The 20,051-nt window shown below is 32.5% G+C and overlaps 1 protein-coding gene and 1 pseudogene across 3 annotated transcripts in view; one reads left to right on the top strand and one right to left on the bottom strand.

The window, feature by feature from the left end:
• The window catches only part of ELP4 (elongator acetyltransferase complex subunit 4), a 198,019-nt gene that overhangs the window by 119,975 nt on the left and 57,993 nt on the right, over window positions 1-20,051 (bottom strand). For all 3 annotated transcript variants that reach the window (XM_011362547.2, XM_023532061.1, XM_023532060.1), the window contains exons 6-7: window positions 11,166-11,250; window positions 7,342-7,530 (exon numbers count right to left, since the gene is read on the bottom strand). In XM_011362547.2, the coding sequence (XP_011360849.1) occupies window positions 7,342-7,530; window positions 11,166-11,250 (274 nt within the window). The remainder of the gene's footprint in view (window positions 1-7,341; window positions 7,531-11,165; window positions 11,251-20,051) is intronic.
• LOC105293735 lies at window positions 3,665-7,136 on the top strand (annotated as a pseudogene).

A 20,051-nucleotide genomic window follows, 5' to 3' on the forward strand; every position in this document is an offset into this window, starting at 1 on the left:
AAAAAAAAATGGCCAAAAGACTTAGACAAAAGATATGCAAATAGCCAATAAGCACATGAAAAGATGATCAACATTATTAGTTATCAAGGAAATGCAAATTATCACAATGTCATATTTTGCATGGACTACAATGGCTAAAATAAAAAAGACTGAAAATGAAAAGTTTTGGAGAGATGTGATTCCCAGAGAGGTGAAAATACATATTTGCACAAAGACTTATACATTATTGTCACAGTGGCTTTATTCATAACAGCTTCAATCTGGAAACAATTCAAATGTCCATCAGTAGATGAAAAGATAAAGAAATTGTGGTATATTCTTACAATAGAAAACTAATTAATGATACAAATAACCCAGCAACACATACAACACTGTGGATGGTGACTGATATTAACCAGTGTGATTTTTTATATTATATAATAAAATGTGTAAATATTTGGAAGATCTACATAACTCAGTGAACCAATACTATCCAAATGACCAAAGAATAATACTTCAGTATCTTGAAAGGAAAAAAGACCCATTATAAAGTGCAAGATAAACCAATGACTGTTAGCGTAGCATAGCCTGAAAAAATTCATTAATATAGTTTTTGATTCCACATTGCAATTAATATTTATGAAACTATTACTTGTCAAGTTTCAGTACATATCTAAAAAGAATATCCACAATTATATGAAAAGGCTATTAAAACAGTCCTCCCTTTTCCAACTTTTTCTGTGTAAGGTCAGATTTTCTTTTAATGCTGCAACCATAACAATGGATTTTTTAAAAAGTTGATATTAGAACTTGCTGTTTTCTACTATGGAAAAACGTAAATCAATGTTACTCATCTTGCTAAACTTTTTTTGGAAAATTGTTATTTTTCACAATCATGTAATCATTTATTATTATTTTAATTGAATTCATAAATATTTTAAATTTCTTAGTTTTAATTTATAATATGGTAAATATCAACACATATAACCCAAATGAATAAAAGTGCTCTGAAATCCACAATATTTTTTAAGAGGTGAAGAGGTTCTGAGATCAAAAAGTTTGATAACCACTGGACTAAAATTGTGATTTGGTATCTTCATTACTATCAAATCCATCAACTATTTTATAACTCATCTTTTTTTCAACAGCTTTGTTGAGATAGAATTCACATGCCATCCAATTTACCCATTTAAAGTAATTCAGTGTTTTTATTTAGTATTTTCACAGATATTTGTAACTATCACCATAGTCGATTTCATAACATTTTCATCACCTCAAAACAAACGAGTGACCCTCAAACCTTTTGCATATCACACCCCTTGTGCCCCAGGTCCCTCAGTCTTCCCACACCCTAAAGTCCCAGGCAACCATTACCTACTTTCTGTTTCTATAGATTTCCCTATTAAGGACTTTCATATGAATGAAACCATACAGTACGTGTTGTTTTGTGATGGCTTTTTTTTTACTTATAGCATAATGTTTTCAAGATTCATTTATGTTGTAGCAAGCATCAATATTTCATTCTTTTTATGGCCAAATAATATTCCATGACAAGGATATGACACTTTTTACTTATCCAGTCATCAGTTAATGGACATTTGGGCTGTTTCCCATCTTTTGGCTATTATGTGCAAGTTTCTATGTAGACACATGTTCTTATTTCTCTTGGGTATATACCTAGGAGTGGAATTGCTAGGTCATATGGTAACTCCAAGTTTAAGCACTGAAGAAGTGCCAGACTGTTTGCCAAAGGAGTTGCCCCATTTTACATTCCCACTAGAAGGATAAGACATTTTCAATTTCTCCACATCTTGCCAGCACTTACTATGATTTGAGTTTTGATTCTAGCCATCCTCTAGAGTATGAAGTGGGATCTCATTGTGGTTTTGATTTGCACATTCTTGATGACCAATAAAGTTGAGCATCTTTCATGTGCTAATTGACCATTAGTATATCTTCTCTGGAAACCGTGTATTCAAATCCGTTCTACATTTTTTATTGAGTTATATGTCTTTTTATTATTGAGTTGTAAGCATTCTTTATATTGTAGGTGCAAATTCCTTATCAAATATGTGACTTGCAAATATTTTCATCCATCCTGTGGGTTGTCTTTTCACTTTCTTGATGGTGTTCTTTAAAACACAAAAGTTTCTAATTTTGATAAGGTCCAATTTATCTATTTTTTTCTTCTTTTTAATTGTGCTTTTGATGTCATATCTAAGAATCCTTTGCCAAATCAAAGGTCATGAAAATTTACTCCTAAGTTTTCTTCTAAGAGTTTTATAGTTTTGGCCCTTACATTTAGGTCTTTGAACCATTCAGAGTTAACTTTTGTACACAGTATGAGGTAAATGTCCAACTTCGTTCTTCTGCATGAGACTATCTAGTCCCATGCCATTTATAGAAAAAGACTATTCTTTTTCTATTGAATAGCCTTGGCGCTTTTGTCAAAAGTCAGTTGACTATACATGTATGGGTTTATTTCTGAACTCTCAATTCTGTTCCATTGATTTATATGCCTATTCTTATGCTAGTACTACAGTGTGTTTTATCATTGCTTTGTAATATGTTTTGAAATTGAGAAATGCAAGCTCTCTGACTTTATTCTTTTTAAGAATTGTTTTGGCTATTTAAGTCCTTTGAAATACCACAGGAAATTTTGAATCAGTTTGTCAACTTCTTCAAAAAAAGTCAGTGGAATTTTGATAGGGATTGCTTTGAATCTATAGATCAGTTTGAGGAGGATTGTCATCTTAACAATTTTGAGCCTTTAGATCCATGAACATGGGAAATTTTTCCATTCAGATTCTTTTTAAGATCTTTCAACAACATTTTGTAGTTTTCAGAGTATAAGAAGTATTTATACTTCTCTTGTTAAAATGATTCCTACGTATCATATTCTTTTTGATGCTATCGTGAATGTAATTGCTTTCTTAATCTCATTTTCAGATTATAACACATTTTTTAATGTTTACCTCCCTACTACAGAGTTCCCGTGTCTTTCATTCATTTTTAAATTTCCAATGATATATACAGTGGGTCACAGTACATATCATTTACTCAAAAATGGTGTAGAAGAAATAAACGAATGAGTAAATGATTAAAGATAATAAACCACTGCTTCAATAACTAAATTTGTAAAAAGTACAGATTTTTTTTTTTCCAATTTGTTGAGAGGGACTATTTGGATTTAAGAAACTCTGATGTGAAAAGTTGAATTTTTTTTTTGATTTAGATCTAATTTTTATTTTGTTAAAATTTTGTAATTATTAAAAAAGTGCTACCTTGAACAGCAGGAAGTTGCTATAGTAACTCTCAAGAAGCTCAAAAGTGTTACTGATAATGTATAGAGGTATGCTATTAATTATATCCTTCCTCTGCTTGTGAGGGAATATGGTGTTATATCAGTAAATTTAAAAATTTTAAACGGTCACTTAAAATAGCAACTTTTCCTTAAAAGCAGATATGAAACAAATGCAAATACTTTTACTATAGATTAGAGGCAAGTTCAAGGATTGTGACATGTTTCACAAATTTCATAGCCCTCTAAGTCTCAGCTTTTAACACCTGGACAGTATATTTTAGGTAAAGCATCTTCAAATGGCATTTATCTCCTTGGAGAACTCCAAGTCCCAATTATATCGGGTATATTTCTGTTAATTTAACTAAATGTAACATTCTCATAGACCCTCGCAGTCTCACAGAGTATAGCCCTTGTTTCTCAGATTTGCTTCAACAAATGTCATTTCAGTTCAGACCTCAGTTGCAAAACAGAGGTGATACTTTACTTGGTCAAAGGCAGGAGCCCAGCTCAGATTAGCCTAAGTCTAGCTCTAAGATTAAAGATTTGAGACTTGCTGGCTTCGAGAGGCTGACTTCCAGAATAAAATCCTGTTATAATTCTAGCAGAGTTTTCCTATAACGCAGTTCTGAAACCCAATTTTCTGGGTTCAAATTACAGTTTCTCAAGTATTGAACCTAGATGTAGTTTCTTAACTTCTCTGTACCTCGATTTCCTTATGTGTGAAATGTAGTTAATAATAGTATTTACATAAAAATTCTATGGGAACTGTTAGGTCCTGACTTAAAAGTAAATAATCTGTATTTGTTAGCTGCTCTTGTTATTGCTATTATTGCTATTTCCTAGAGAAGTAAATCAAAACAACCTCAAACTTCTCTACTATAAAAACTATTTCGAATCAAAGTGTTTTAGTGTATGCATTTAAAAAAAAAATAACATAAAACCCGGATTCCGGATCACGATCCTCTCGGCCACACCACCTCCCTCTGTACGTGGCGTCGCTGCTGCTTCCCACGCTCAACCCTGGACTCCCCACTTCGGCCATGGCACCCAGCCAGCTTGCCTTATTTAGTGTCTATGACAAAACCGGCTTTGTGGAATTTGCCAGAAACCTAACTTCTGTTGGTTTGAATCTGATAGCTTCTGGAGGGACTGCAAAAGCTCTCAAGGATGCCGGCTTGGCAGAGAGGTCTCAGAGCTGATGGGATTTCCTGAAATGATAGTGGGACGTTTGAAAACCCTGCATCCTGCAATCCATGCTGGAATCTCGGTTGGTAACATCCCAGAAGGTAATGCTGACATGGCCAGACTTGATTTCAACCTTATGAGTTGTTGTTTATAATCTGTACCCCTTTGTGAAGACAGTGGCTTCTCCAGGTGTAACTGCTGAAGAGGCTGTTGAGCAAATTGATACTGGTGGGGTAACCCTGCTGAGAGCAGCACCCAAAAACCACGCTTGAGGAGTGTGTGAACCAGAGGACCACGCAGCAGTGTCCACAGAGATGCAGAGCTCCCCACAGTAAAGACACCTCCCTGGAGACTAGATGTCAGTTAACCTTGAAGGCTTTCACTCATACAGCACAATATGATGAAGCAATTTCAGATTACTTCATCATAAGCATAGTAAAGAAATATCTCAGATGCCCTTGAGGTATGGAATGAACCCACATCAAACTCCTGCCCAGTTCTACACTGAAGCCCAAGATTCCCGTTACAGTTCGAAATGGAGCCCCTGGATTTATAAACCTGCGTGATGCTTTGAATGCCTGGCAGCTGGTGAAAAAATTCAAAGAAGCTATAGGCATTCCAGCCGCTGCCTCTTTTAAGCATGTCAGTCCAGCACATGCTGCTGCTGAAATTCCACTTTGTGAAGATGAGGCCAAAGTCTGCATGGTCTATGACAGGTACAAAACCCTTACATCCTTATCGACTAACTGCATATGCAAAAGCAAGAGGGGCCGATAGGATGTCTTCATTTGGTGACCGTTGCATTAGCTGATATATGTGATGTCCCTACTGCCAAAGTTATCTCCAGAGAGGTATCTGACGGTATGTTGTCCCAGGATGTGAAGAAGCAGCTTTGAGAATACTTTCTAAAAAGAAAAATGGGAACTACTGCATTCTTCAGATGGACCAGTCTTACAATCCAGATGAGAATGAAGTTCAAACTCTCTTTGGTCTTCGTTTAAACCAGAAGAGAAATAACAGTGCCATCAACAGGTTATTATTTAGCAATGTTGTTACCAAGAATAAAGATTTGCTGTAATCTGTGCTCCGAGATCTCATCGTGGCCACCACTGCTGTCAAGTATACTCAGTCCAATTGTGTGCTATGCCAAGAATGGTCAGGTTAATGGCACTGGAGCAGGACAGCAATCTTGGACACACAGCACATGCCTGGCCAAAGATAAGGTGAAATTTTGGTGGCTTAGACATCACCCACAAGTACTCTCAATGAAGTTTACAACCGGAGTGAAGACAGCAGAAATCTCCAATGCCATCAATCAATATATTACTGGAACCGTAGGTGAAGATGAAGACTTAATAAAGTGGAAAGCATTGTTTGAGGAAGTCCTGAATTATTAACTGAGGCAGAGAAGAAGAAATGGATTGACAAATGTAGTGAAGTTTCTATCAGCTCTGATGCCTTCTTTTCCTTCAGGGATAATGCAGACAGAGCTAAAAGGAATGGCGTGACATATATTGCTGCTCCATCCAGTTCTTTTGTTGGTGCAGTTGTGACTGAGGCTTGCAATGAACTGGCGATAATCCTCGCTCATACGAATCTTCGCTCTTTCGTAACTAATTTCATCACACATTACTTTAAGTTTTGTTTATGTATAGGTGAAAAATCATGTGGGAAATGTAAGAAATACTTAAAAATATTAAATATTAATAATGAAAATAACATACAATAACATTAAATGTTAAAAAAATAACATTTACCACTTTATCCATTTTTAAGTATACCATCCAGTGATATTAAATATGTTCATAATGTTGTGCTACCATCACTATGTACTACCTCCAGAACTCTTTGTACCCAGTAAGCAATAATTCCCCCCCAGTCCTTGGCGCCCACTGTACTACTTTATCTCTATGATTTTGACTACGTATCTTATATCAATGGAATCACAGTATCTTTTTGTGAGACTTATTTCACTTAGCATAATGGCCTCAAGATTTATCCATGTTGTAGCATATGTCAGAATTTCCTTCCTTTTTAAGCCCGAATAATATTCCATTGTAATATATGCCACATTTTGCTTATGTGTTGATCTGTTGATGGATATTCGGGTTGCTTCCAAATTTTAGCTGTGAATAGTGCTGCTGTGAATAGTGCTGCTGTGAACGCAGGTTTACATATATCTCTTCAAGACCTATGTTCAGATAAGCTTTATGATTAATTAAAAGATATCACAGCAATAGTCAACCTCACATCACAATACTAGTGAGTGCATAACAAATCAAAGAAAAAGAATTTAAAAAAATGGACTGATCATGTATTAAAACCACAAATACACAAGAATTTAATAATCTAAATAAAAGACATTTTGCCACTCTGAAAGACATTATAAGGTGGAGATTTTTGGGTTTAGGCCCTAAGCATCCTACTTAAGAATCTGTCAGAGGAAAATAATTCAAGGGTAGCAAAAGAAAAAGCCACTAGGACCAGAGGCAGGACAAGAGATGGAACCTAGGGGACCAGGGTAAATGGGGGGATTCAAGAGGAGGAGGAATCCAGCCCCACTGTCTCTCCCTTCCCTCTTCCATCTCAGCTCCAGCCTGGCCTCTTCTTTTCATCCCTCTCCCCCAAAACAGAAGCCGTGGCCCTGGCCATGTCATCGTGTTCCTGTGTTCCCCCCCCTTTCCCCCTCCTTTTGTGAAGATCCCATTACAATAAATTTTAAATAAAAACCTGAAAAAAAGTTTTAAGCATCTGAAATCTCTTTTATCTAAGAGGCATATGAAAATAATTTATCAGACTCATAAAGCATTTATATTTTTCTTTTCATTATATACTGCTATTTAGGGAAAAAAGTGGTTTGGAAAAATTCTTACCTGGATAAGATGTGTTGGCATTGTGATGATACAGGCTGAAAGAGAGGTTCGCAGAAGACCACGGAGAATGTAGAGGAACTTGGTAAGGCTGTAACTGTTGTCACAGTTTTCCGTACAGCAAACGTCATCTCCCCACAAAGGTGAACCAAGATTCTGAATTCCTATTCTTAAAATGTTTTTCTGTTTTTTCTAAAGGAAAGAGGTAAACACATTAAGATCTGTTAACCAATAGGATACCTCCTTTACTTTGCCAGTTCTTATTTTTATTTATAATAAATCAAGGAGATAATGCCAATAGATGCGGTAAAAAGCATTATGTGCAACAATAATAAGGCAATATAAGGAAAATCTATATTACGAGAATATAAAAAAATAACAGAACTGATTTTTTCCCACTTTTAGAAAATTTGAAGAGTATCATAAGCTTCAAGTTTTTAATTATTTCTAAATTTTAAGTGACTACTCTAAGAATCTGTTTGAAACAGTATATATAACAAATCACAGTTAATAATAAAGAAAATCTAGAGTGCTTAGAAACCATTATTAGTATTATATAATTCTCTGTCTTTCAATAAATGATAAATTGCTCGATATTTCTCACTTAATTCTACCATGACCCCTGCCTGATATTTTGTTTGAAGGAAGTTTAAAAATGTATGTTTTGGTTTTACACTTTACACTTGCTTCTATTTTTGCTTCTTGCAGCTATTATTACAATAATCTAAGTTCAACACTTTTCATAAAACAACATGTGAACATTTAGAACTCAAGCTTACTAATATTAAGGTCATAATAATAGTGACTGATATTTATGGGGGGAAAAGAAATGGTTTTTAAATAAAAACCATTAAATAAAACCTAGGATGATTGTCAAAAAGTGTTTGCCAATAGATGTATTTATAATAAGTTCTACTGTTTGGATTATTCTAACTAAACAAATGTTTTGTAAATGCTTTCCTTGGCAATCCAGCAAAATTTCTGGGCAAAGGAAGGAGATCTTAGCAAAACCTGGCACATGGAAATAATTGGAAAATCATTATTACGATTCTGATGGGAAAAATAAGATTTAGCTCTTAAAGCAAAGACTTGGAACATGTGTCACTTGACAGTATGATAACTGATGAAACCATACCTTAAAATATACCCCTTGCTACTGCTATAAAATATCACTAATAAACTTTATTATCCGACTAGTTATTGCCAAACACAATATATCTCCTTGATATTATACAGATAAAATTTGAATTTGTGTATTCCTTTTCAAGGAGAATTTATCAACAAAGAAAAGCAAACAAAATGAATAAAACACTGAAATAATAGAAGAAGAAAACCTAGGGGACAGTGGTTAGTAAGATGAGTAAGAGAGACCCATAGTCTGGACTGTTCAACTCAACGGATGTATGATTCTAGGTAAGACACATACATTACTTAGGACTTAGTTTTCTCATCTCTAAAACAAAAACGATAGGATAGAACATTGCTCTATGAGACCATATAATACTTCAAATATATAAAGTGACACCATGTCCTGGATAAAACTATAGGAATCAGATTATGGAAAGAGGACTTTAGTCTAAGCACAATTGAAAAAGCTTCCTGACTCCAAGGACCTAATGCATGATGACACTACCAAGGCAGCTGATCTAATTTTTCTTTTCTGATTGTATTAAGGTTATGATAGACAACCACCTAGATACCGTATGTTGTGATCCTAAATAGCTCATAAAAAATTTCTTTTTACTTCCGCATTACTTGAATGAAATGAAGTAATAAGATGTCTCAGAGCAGAGCATATGTTAGAAATATAAATAAGTTTCTGGTGAATTTGTGTAAGATATCTGTGAAATATCATAGGTTATTCCTTTTTCTGTATTACTTAGAAACTCAGGATCTAAGTTAAAATGATAAAATTAAGGTTCATTTTTCATTTTTAAACTTGTTATCACATGAACTGTAGCTTAAGTTAGATTCTCAACAGAAAGAACACTCTGAAAAGAAGGCAGAGAAAAATTTACCTAAAAAAAAAAAAATCTAGATATTAAAATGAAATCTGAAGGTAAAAGGAGAGCCGAATTACATTATTTTCCCTGTTAACATTTCAGAAACTAAAGGTTGGCTATATTTTAACCTACAGTCACCAGTACCTACTACTATTGTATAAAAAAGTACCTGCTAAAAGTTTAGAACAAAAATGAATCAGGAGAACTACAGGAGGTTAGTGACTTTGATAGATATATGAATGAAAATATTAAACCAAAGAATGAATGAGAAATATTTAAGTGAAGTAGGTACACAGCACATTAGAATATAATACATAATACCTCCACACAGGGAATACATTAATATTTTAATTACAAAAACAAAGGCTGAGAGCCAAACCAGCTTCAATTTGTTGTCTATCAATTTTCATTAAAAACTTTGTTTATTGAAAATGGTGTTTTCATACTCAAATAAGAAAACAAACCTTCCATTCCAATAAAAGCTTACTTATTAACGGTTCTTTGAGTGTGTGTGCATGTATGTGTGCGTGTATGTTAGCATACATATATATATGAGAGTATACTCATGTACATATACATGTTAAGTATGTCTTTATGCCATAGCTTTTGCTTTTTAAAAAAATTTCTTGCTCTTAGAAGACATGTCATCATCGTGCAAGAGAAGCAGCTTTGCACATTGTAATGTAGGAACTGTTATGACATGCCTGTTTCCATAGTTACCACTGCAAGTGGGGAGAGGTGTCTGTCAGGGACCAGTTTACCTTTCCAGACAGGCACTGCCACCAAAGAGAAGACATGGTGCCCATAAATCTTAGCTAGGACCAAATATTGAGCAACAGTGAGCAAATTAAATTATACTAAATACCAAGGGCCATTACAAAAACTGGAACACGTATGAAAGCCATTTATAAATGAATGAGTGTGCTTTACCACACATACACATAAGGATTTTCAACCTGCTATTAAACTAATGATCAAGACATTCAAAAACTACTGATTTTTCCATGGACAAAGTATTAAATATAGCAGCAAAGTTTATAAAAATATTTTAAAATCTATGAATTAAAAACAAATGTAGTTGATAATGGCAAAAATAAGACTTTTTGCTTCTTTATCTCCTTCAATAAAAATAATGATTCTCTAGAAATAATTCTGCTAAAATAATGTAAATGAAACACAAATCTTTTAGCAGCTATCGTAATTAAAATCACTGAGGAAGAATTCTGAGAGGCATGATATCTAGAAATAAAATTTCCCAAATTTTGTTTAAGTTAAACTAACCAGAGCATCTTAAATAGTGGTAATCTGAAGGAAGGTTTTAAAAATAGAGCTACAGAAAAACAGTTAAGTTACAAAATATTTTAAAATAGCAAGTAAAAATGCATCTTTTATTCAATGAAATAACTCAAAGCATGCTGAAATAAGAAATAAAATCTTAAAATAATTCATTCTTCCTCATAAAGCAATACAAAATTAAGGGCTGAATGACAGAAATATAAAAAATTTAGATAGAAAAAGGACAAGTCTTACATATTTAAGAGTAATTTTCAATTATTAATTCCAGTTGTTATAAATACATATTCAAAAATAATGCTGACAATGTATATGTACATCTTATGTGTATTCACTGAGAACTCAGTGAAAATTCTAAACACACATTAATAGTCAAACTAAGGTTGCTTGTGCTCTGCTTATTTACATCTTCGGTGCCTGCAAACAGCTTGTTCATCGTGGATTTTTCTGAGACCTTCTGGGTGCACCCCTAGAGAGCTTGAAAATAATATTACATACATGATTATAAAAGGCTTTGAAGGTACTCAATACCTGGGGATTGGATCCATCAAATCCTTCCTCATAAATAATTTTCTGGATAAACTGAAGCAGCTGTATGTATCCATGGGTCAAAGAACTGTTGGTAAGAAGTGGTTCAAATACATAAATGGGCTTATTGTACAGAAAATACAAATGTAAGCTAAAACAGTAAGTAAATAATTAAAAGGTATCCATTTATGAGATTGCTTAAATAAAAAAAAAAAACAGGCCAAAAACAGTATAAATAATTATAAAAAATAAAGTCAATACATCCAGGGAGCAAGTTACATGCCTTATGTTAACTAGTTCAGTATTCTTGACATCATGGGAAGATAAAAATCTGTGGAGACTGAGATGACTTAATTATGTCAGGCTTAGTTATCGCCAAGAAAATTAATGATTTAATGAAGCAACCTAAAAGATGAAGCCACTATAGCTTTTCAGGAGTAATCATAGATAATTAACACATAGTTAATTAACGGTTCTGCCAAGTATACCTGAATCAATGTACTGATCACCTGAGTTCGTCTTCCACAATAGTTTTCATTTTCTCTGAACAAAGTGCTAAAATAATATTAATATGAAAACTTGATCTTTTAAGACAAGTGAAGACAAGTGAGTATAAACTCTACTTCATTTATAAACAAAAGACAAAAAAATAAATGTATGAATGTAAGATGACCTAAATTATTTCCCATATGAATATTAGCATTAATGTTACTATTTTAAAATATTTTACAAATGCTATAAGACACCTCAAATAAAATTTGGTAAGAGTGAAGACAATCTGCTTTAACATGAACTGAATTTAACATTCTTCATAATGGACGTGTGCACTATGGCTGAGCATTAAAGGTCATGATAATGAGATTCTGGGGCATAGACACTGAATGCCTAATCTAAAAGCTGTGGGTGACCCTAAAAATACAAAAGTATTTGCTTTACTGTGATCCTAAATAAAGCAATCACATAGGCAGAAGAAATGCCCTAAAGAATGAAATATAATTTGAATCATACATGAGACATTAAAGAATAGAAAAGTTAGTAAATGTAGCAGACTGCTTAGTGTGCAAAATCAATAGTAGGTGGGTTAGCAAAAATATATGCACGTCTCTGTAACATTTTATTGAAAAGTCACACCTAGCCCAAAAGTACCTATCTAACAAAAAACAAAACAAAACAAAACAAAAACAAAGCAAAACAAAACAAAAACAAGAGAAAAGAATCCTGTTCTGTGCAAAATAAACATTGGCTCCAATCGAAGGATTCGACAGTGTTATTTCTCATAGTTATTTCTCCATTTTCAGTGAAAATACAATGAATTACATGAACACATTTTTCTACCTTCATAAGTGAGGAAATGTGCCTATGAATAATGATATTCCATAGAGGCAATATTGTGACTATTTCATATCTTAACACATATTTGTCCTGGCTAGCTCAACTTTCAGGACATAGTGTTGCTGTTCAAACACAGCAGATTTAATTCCTATCTGGGTCAATTAGCTTTGCATGGGGGGTAAAATCTGCTCCAAGGTCCTAGATTATGAAATGAATTCCAGCCAACCATTTGACGAATGTCACTATGGGTTAAAGGAGGGTGGATCAAGAATATGTTCAGTGTATCTTAATCCATGAATAACGAATCTACCTAAGACAATTATTATTTCATCTATGCAAAAAAATTTTAAAGTGTTTTCCCCCTGCCAAAATTGGTCAATAATATCTGCCTTAGGTAACTTGGTAGTAAATTTGCTATCTGAAGGCACATTATTAAATACCACGTATACAAATTAGTTTTAGTTTTTAGTTGCCACCATTTATCCAACCAACATGATCTGTTATTTATTTCATATTCTCACAGTCTGTTAAGATAACTATAAAAGATCTAATATTCTCTTCAACGGTAAGGGGGTTTCTTTAGATATGAAAACAAAAATGAAAACATAAAGCTAATATGTCTTAATCTCTTTCCTTATTTAACATTGATACAAACAACTCAATCACCAGCAATGCTTAGAACTTCATAAGCAATAAAATAAATTTCTCCAAAGTAATTCGATTTCTAGGAGAATAAATACTTTGAAAGCAAAAGAAAATGGTGAAAATTCGATACATTTAGGTATATTGAGAATATTCATTTTTGGATACACGAAATTATAGCATTTAAAGCTGTAATTTATATGGTATTGGTATTAAAATACTAAGTATTGTTAATCTTCATGATACATTTCCTTGTCAGCAACATTTATAATTTTTTTTTGCTGAAAATAAATATCTTCTCTTGTCATTTAAATTTTTTACATTAAACTCATTTATTTGAGAATGTTGCCTTTTTATTTTGTTGTTCAGCAGTCTAGTAACTCATAAAACAGGAGTTGGCAAAAAGGAAATCCAGTTACAAATATGACTTTGGCTTCCTTATTATTTCCAAACCTTTAACAAAGGTTAGTTTACCAAAGTATTTACAATGTATTCCAAAGGCAGCACATTTCAAATAATGTATACTATTTCATATGATTTTTCATAATTTTCATAACTTTTATGGTAAAATGATCTCTCGAGGTTCTACAATGTCTTTAAAACTATAATAGTACAAAGAATATAAAAACAATTATTAGAACTTTAATTTTTACCTTAAAATATCAAGCATTAAAATTTTCTTTAGTGAAAAAAAGTTGTACTGTGTACATTATCCCTGTGTCTGCTTATATTACCATGTTGTCTGACAGGAATTTATTTCTTTATGTTACTATACAAACATGGGCAAAAGAAGCCCAATGACACCAAAGTAAAACTATATACTGATGAAAAAGTTTAACATTTAAAAAAAAATTGACAGTAAAAAATTTTATGCCCATCTATATCAGCAAGCGGTCTGATGGTCATTTACATCAGAAAGCTTTAATTTCTACCAACGAATGACATTGGTTTTCTTTTAGAAAGAATTTTTCTCTTGCAATCTCAATAAGAAAGATAAAAAAATCTACTATAAGAGAATCAGAAAAAAAGAGAATCAAATGTAGTATATCTAGAAATCAAGTGGATAATGAATAGATGATTACCTTTCAGTTTCTCAAACAATGAACAAAGGAATACTTACAAAAGTCTTACCATGATCAAAGAATAAATCAATTTTGTTGTACCAACAACAACAAAAAAGCTTGAGTAACAGATTTTATTTGTGAAAAGATAAATTACGAAAATAAAATAATGTATATATAAAATTAAAAGTTTGATAAGTAAAAGATTTGGTCATAGATAATAAGCTTGGGTTTGTTTCTAATAAGACTACTTGATTTTAATTTTATCGACTGGTAAATGTCTGGTACACAGTAAATACTCAAAACCATTGCATCACTGTCGTAACATTTGATTATTACAATAACTTTGAGTGGTAAGTGATAAGTACAGTCATTATTTCCATTTTATGGTTGAGAAAATTAACCCATTAGAAGCTAAGTGAGTTGCCCAAGGCTGTACAACAATTAGTGATAAAAGTGGCACTTAAAAATTCGAGTTTTCTAAAACTCCAAGTTATTTGCTCTTTGGCTAAACTAAGGTAGAGCCTCAGAGAGAGATCCAGGTTCATTCAAAAGTCTGTGAGTTCAAACAGACTAATGTGGCTCAGATGAAATTTAAACATGGCTACATTCAACATAGTTGAATAAAGTATTCAGGTATATAGTTTAAGGAGATATTTCTCTTAGTTGTATTGATAAGATCTTTACCAACAGGCCTCAGTTATATTAACTTTGTGTATGATTTATGAAAAAAATTTAATATTAACCCATTTCCTGTTTAGAAAAAAAAAGTGCAGCTCGCTGCCAGCAGTAATTTAATTTTACCTAAACACGCTCTTTGGAGCTGAAGCAAATCTGACTGGTTTTCAATATGAAAATAAAATATAAAAACAGTTCTTGGAGTTATTTCTAAACAGAATTTGTCTCAACCTGATGTAACAGAAATTTATACATAAATTGGATTCATCAAATGAATTTTCGGCTAACAATTGTTTGAGAATGATGTTAACATCACATGTAGGACTGCTATGTTTTCTAGGATCTGACATTTTCAGCAATCGAGAATTACTATATTTTGTAAATGGAAATACCATTACTAAAAAATGAGTGCTATAAATAGAATGATATCATTTGTTTCTGAAAACTATCGATATACTAGAGTAATAAAAACACAATAATAATAAAAGTAAGATATTTTGTGGCGAACTTTGGGGGTAAGGTTAGAACTGTAATCCATTATCTCAGGGTAATCTCTGTGGCCACAAGTGCTGTGTATTCTCTGGGCAAACAGGAAATGGGTTGAAAAGTGTTTACAAATATATAAACTACTTATCAGTACAGTGAGAAGTATGCTGAAGACGTGGTTTCTAGTTCTATCTATAGCAATGACTGTAGATAAATGTATGATATGAGGCAAATTCTTTAATTTTTCTGTTCTGAGCTTCAAAATTTTCTCATCTGTAAACTGGAGGAGTTGCACTAGATAATCTCTGTTGTCCATTTAGACTTAAAATTATATGGTACAAGAATGAAATTTTCTTTTTTAAAAATAATTTTTCTCATTAGACTGATTCATTCCTGGGTTTTAAAGAATCAGAACTTCTGGTACATTTAAATATTGATTTAACTGATAGAAAAATTTAGAAAGTGAAATTGTTATCACTACCAGTTAGGATTAATTTAAAGTGAAGATGAGACATTTTTGAAATTATTGAGAAAATATGATTTGTATTATCAAAAATCTATTTACACACATATTTCAGGTGTTCACCTATGATAAATAGTGAGATATACTTATAAGGCAATAGGTACAATATCAAATGTCTTGACTAATTGCGTAAAATAGTTTGCTGAGCTACAGTTATATTAGCATATACTTTAGCTGTGACTATAAAGACTGTGAAGTCTATTCACAAGTAATTTTCAAGTTAAAAATTTTTTATTACCATTACCCCAAAGGCTGTCATTTATGAATTTTTCTTTCCTGATGTTTTTCATCCTTTTTTGATGCTTTTCAAACAACATTGAGTTTGAGTCTCTTCACCATGGATACTCAACTAAGAGGAGGACATAGAGATATTAAGAATGGTTTAGCGAAACCAAGGAGAGCACTGACCAGGACAGACCTACCTCTAGTTCACAGTTGAGAAAATACTAAGAACATGAGGATGCAAGAAGTGCATGCATGGGCTAAACAATCCACTGTCGGAAAGGGATACGTGAAAAATAATTCAGTTCATGATCAATGAATTCAGTAAAGTAGCAAGATCCAAAATTAATATTCAGAAGTCAGTGGCATTTTTATACACCAATGATGAACTTTCAGAAAGAGAAATTAAGAAAACAATCACATTTACGATTGCAACAAAAACAATAAAATACCTGGGAAACAAATTAACCAAGGAGGTAAAAGATCTGTTCTCAGAAAATTATGTCATTGAAAAAAGAAACAGAAGAAGTTACAAATAAATAGAAGCATGTACCGTGCTCAAGGGTAGGAAGAATCAACATCATTCAAATGGCCATACTACCCAAAGCAATCTAGAGTCAATGCAATCCCTCTCAAAATATCAATGACATTTTTCAGAGAGCTACAACAAATAATCCTAAAATTTATATGGAACCATAAAAGACTCCGAATAGCTATGACAATCACACTATCTTATATCAAACTATACTACAAGGCTACAGTAATCAAAACAGCATGGTACTGGCATAAAAACAAATACATTGATCAATGGAACAGAATACAGAGCCCAGAAATAAATCCATGCCTATAACCTCACTTAATATGTGATGAAGGAAGCAAGAATATACAATGGGGTAAAGACAGTCTCCTCAATAAATGGTGTTGAGAAAATTGGACAGATACATGCAAAAAAGAAAGAAAAGAAAAGAAAGAAAGAAAGAAAGAAAGAAAGAAAGAAAGAAAGAAAGAAAAAGAAAGAAAGAAAAAGAAAGAAAGAAAGAAAGAAACTGGACCACCTTCTTACATCATATACAAGAATAGAGTCAAAATGTATTAAAGACTTAAATGTAAGACCCAAAACCATAAAACTTCTAGAAGAAAACATAGGCAGTAATCTGTCTGATACTGCTACTAGTAATTTCTTTTAAGATATATCTCCTTGGGCAAATGAAACAAAAGAAAAAATAAACAAAAGGGACTACATCAAACTAAAAAGTTTTTGCGCAGCAAAGGAAACCATCAACAAAACTAAAAGACAACCAACTGAATAGGAGAAGATATTCGCTTATAATACATCTGATAAGGGGATAATATCCAAAATATATAAAGAACTCATATAACTCAACAACAACAAAAAATCTAATTAAAAAATAGGCAGAAGATCTGAATAGATATTTATTCAAAGAGGAAATACAGACGGCCAATATACATATGAAAAGATTCTCAAGGTCGCTAATCATCAGAGAAATGCAAATTAAAACCACAATAAGATATCACCTCACACCTGTCAGGATGGCTATCATCAATAAATCAAAGAACAACAGTTGGTGAGAATATGGAGAAAAAGGAACCCTCATACATCTTTCATAGGACTGCAAGTTGGTACAGCCACTATGGAAAACAGTCTGGAGGGTTCTCGAAAAATGAAAAATGGATCTACTTTTTGACCCAGCAATTGTACTTCTGGGTATTTATCCAAAGAAAACCTAAACAATAATTCATAAACATCTATGCACACTTATGTTCATGGCAGCACAATTTACAATAGCCAAAATATGGAAGCAACCTAAATGCCCATCAACAGATGATTGGATAAAGAAGTGATGTTTCATGTACACAATGGAACATTACTCAGCCATTAAAAAAAAAAAAAAAATGAAATCCTACCATTTGCAATGACATGGATGGACCTAGAGTGCTGAGTGAAATAAGTCAAACAGAGAAAGATAAATACCATATGATTTCACTTATATGTAGAATCTAAGAAACAAAAAGAACAAACTAATCAAAAACAGACTCGCAAATATAGAGGACAATCTGATAATGGCCAGAGAGGAGGGTGGTTGGGGGCCTGGGAGAAAGAGGTGAAGGATTAAAGAAGTACAAATTCGTAGTTGATAGATGGTCACAGGGATAGGGAGCATGGCATAGGGAAGGCAGTCAGCAGTAATGTAATGGCTAGGTGTAGAGCCAGAGGAGATAAAGAGGAATCAGGGGGATCATTTCATAAACAATATAAACATCTAACCAATGTACTACTGTATACTTGAAACTACTAAAATTTAAAAAAATGCAAGAAAATAATTCAACATTACTCTCTACAAATGTCATATATTATATTATTATATATTATTATTATAATAATTATTATATATTTATAATTTATAATATATATTGTCATATATTATTATATTATATATGCTATATTGTTTTGTAATTTTTTTTAATCTCCTCCCTTTGCATGCAAGGTGTTCCATTATTTGGATGCAACATTATTTAACTAACCAATCTATAATGACAATTGTTAGGTTATGCCCAGATTTTCAGTATGACACACAGAGTTATGATGATCATAACTTGTCAACTCGTGTCATTATTTCTTTATGATAAATTCCTAGATATGGTATGATGGCAAGAATGATAATGTACACTCTAACTATAGATATCCTTTCTTAGAATTGTTTTAACAATGCACACTCTTACAATTAATATGAGTGACATGTGTTTCTCCATATCATCTTTAACTCAGGGCATTATCATTTTAAATATCTGATAGTTGAAAATGGTATTCTTTGGTTATTGTTTACATTTCTTTGATTACTAGTGAGATTTATTAGCTATTTCTGCGTCTTCTTTTGAAAACATCCTATTGATATCTTTTGCTTATTTTGTATTTGGATATTTGACTTGTTCTTACCAATTTAAAAATAATCTTAATATACTAAAGGTATTAATTAATATATATACACACATACATGCCAATGTTTGTATTTTTTAAAATTTTGAAATTATCTCAAATTTATAGAAAAGTTGTAAATATAGAACAAAAAAGTTTTTTTCCTGTTCTGCTATAGAATAAGTTGCTGTCCTGATGACAAGTTACTTCTGAATAACTTGGGTGTAATTCTTACAAACAAGGACATTCTCTTATATAACAATATGTAAACATCTGACTTAGGATACTGACATAATTAGGAAGTTGACACATCTAATCCTTAGACCCCACTCTAGTTTTACACTTGTCCCAGCACCATCCTTTATAGAAAAGAACAGTTCAGAATCATATGCTGTATTCATTGTTATGTCTCTCTTCAGTCTCCTTCGACAGGAAATTCCTTAGACTTCCTTTGACTTTTATGGTTTTGACAATTTTGAGGATTATAGGCCAAGTATTTGATAGAATGTTCCCAATTTGAGTTTGTCTGGAACTTCCTTATGATTAAGTTTAAGTTATGTAAATTTGGTAGGAATATCACAGAAGTGTTGCTGAGTTCTCATTGCATGTTATCAGGTGATACACGATTTCAATTTGCCCCATTACTGGTAATGTTAACTTGATTAAGATGATGTCTGCCAGGTCTCTCCACTATAAATGTATTATTTCCCCTTTTTAGTCATTAAATATTTTGTGGGAAGATACTTTGAAGCTATGTAAATACCTTGTTCCTCAATAACTTATTCATTCATTTATTTGTATAAGTACGTACTAATGGCTTCCTGTTTTATTAAAGGAGTTACAATTCATTACTATCTATTTATTTTGATGCTCAGATTATCTCTTATTTGGCCAAGTGAGAGCTCCACTAAGTCACCAGCTATCAACTCAACACCTGTGTCCTAGATTCAGGGAATAAATAAATGAAGAAAACATAACCCTTTCCTCAAGGATTTCCAATGCTTGAGAAA

Source organism: Pteropus vampyrus, unplaced genomic scaffold (assembly GCF_000151845.1).
Source record: "Pteropus vampyrus isolate Shadow unplaced genomic scaffold, Pvam_2.0 Scaffold76, whole genome shotgun sequence".
Lineage (NCBI taxonomy): Eukaryota > Metazoa > Chordata > Mammalia > Chiroptera > Pteropodidae > Pteropus > Pteropus vampyrus.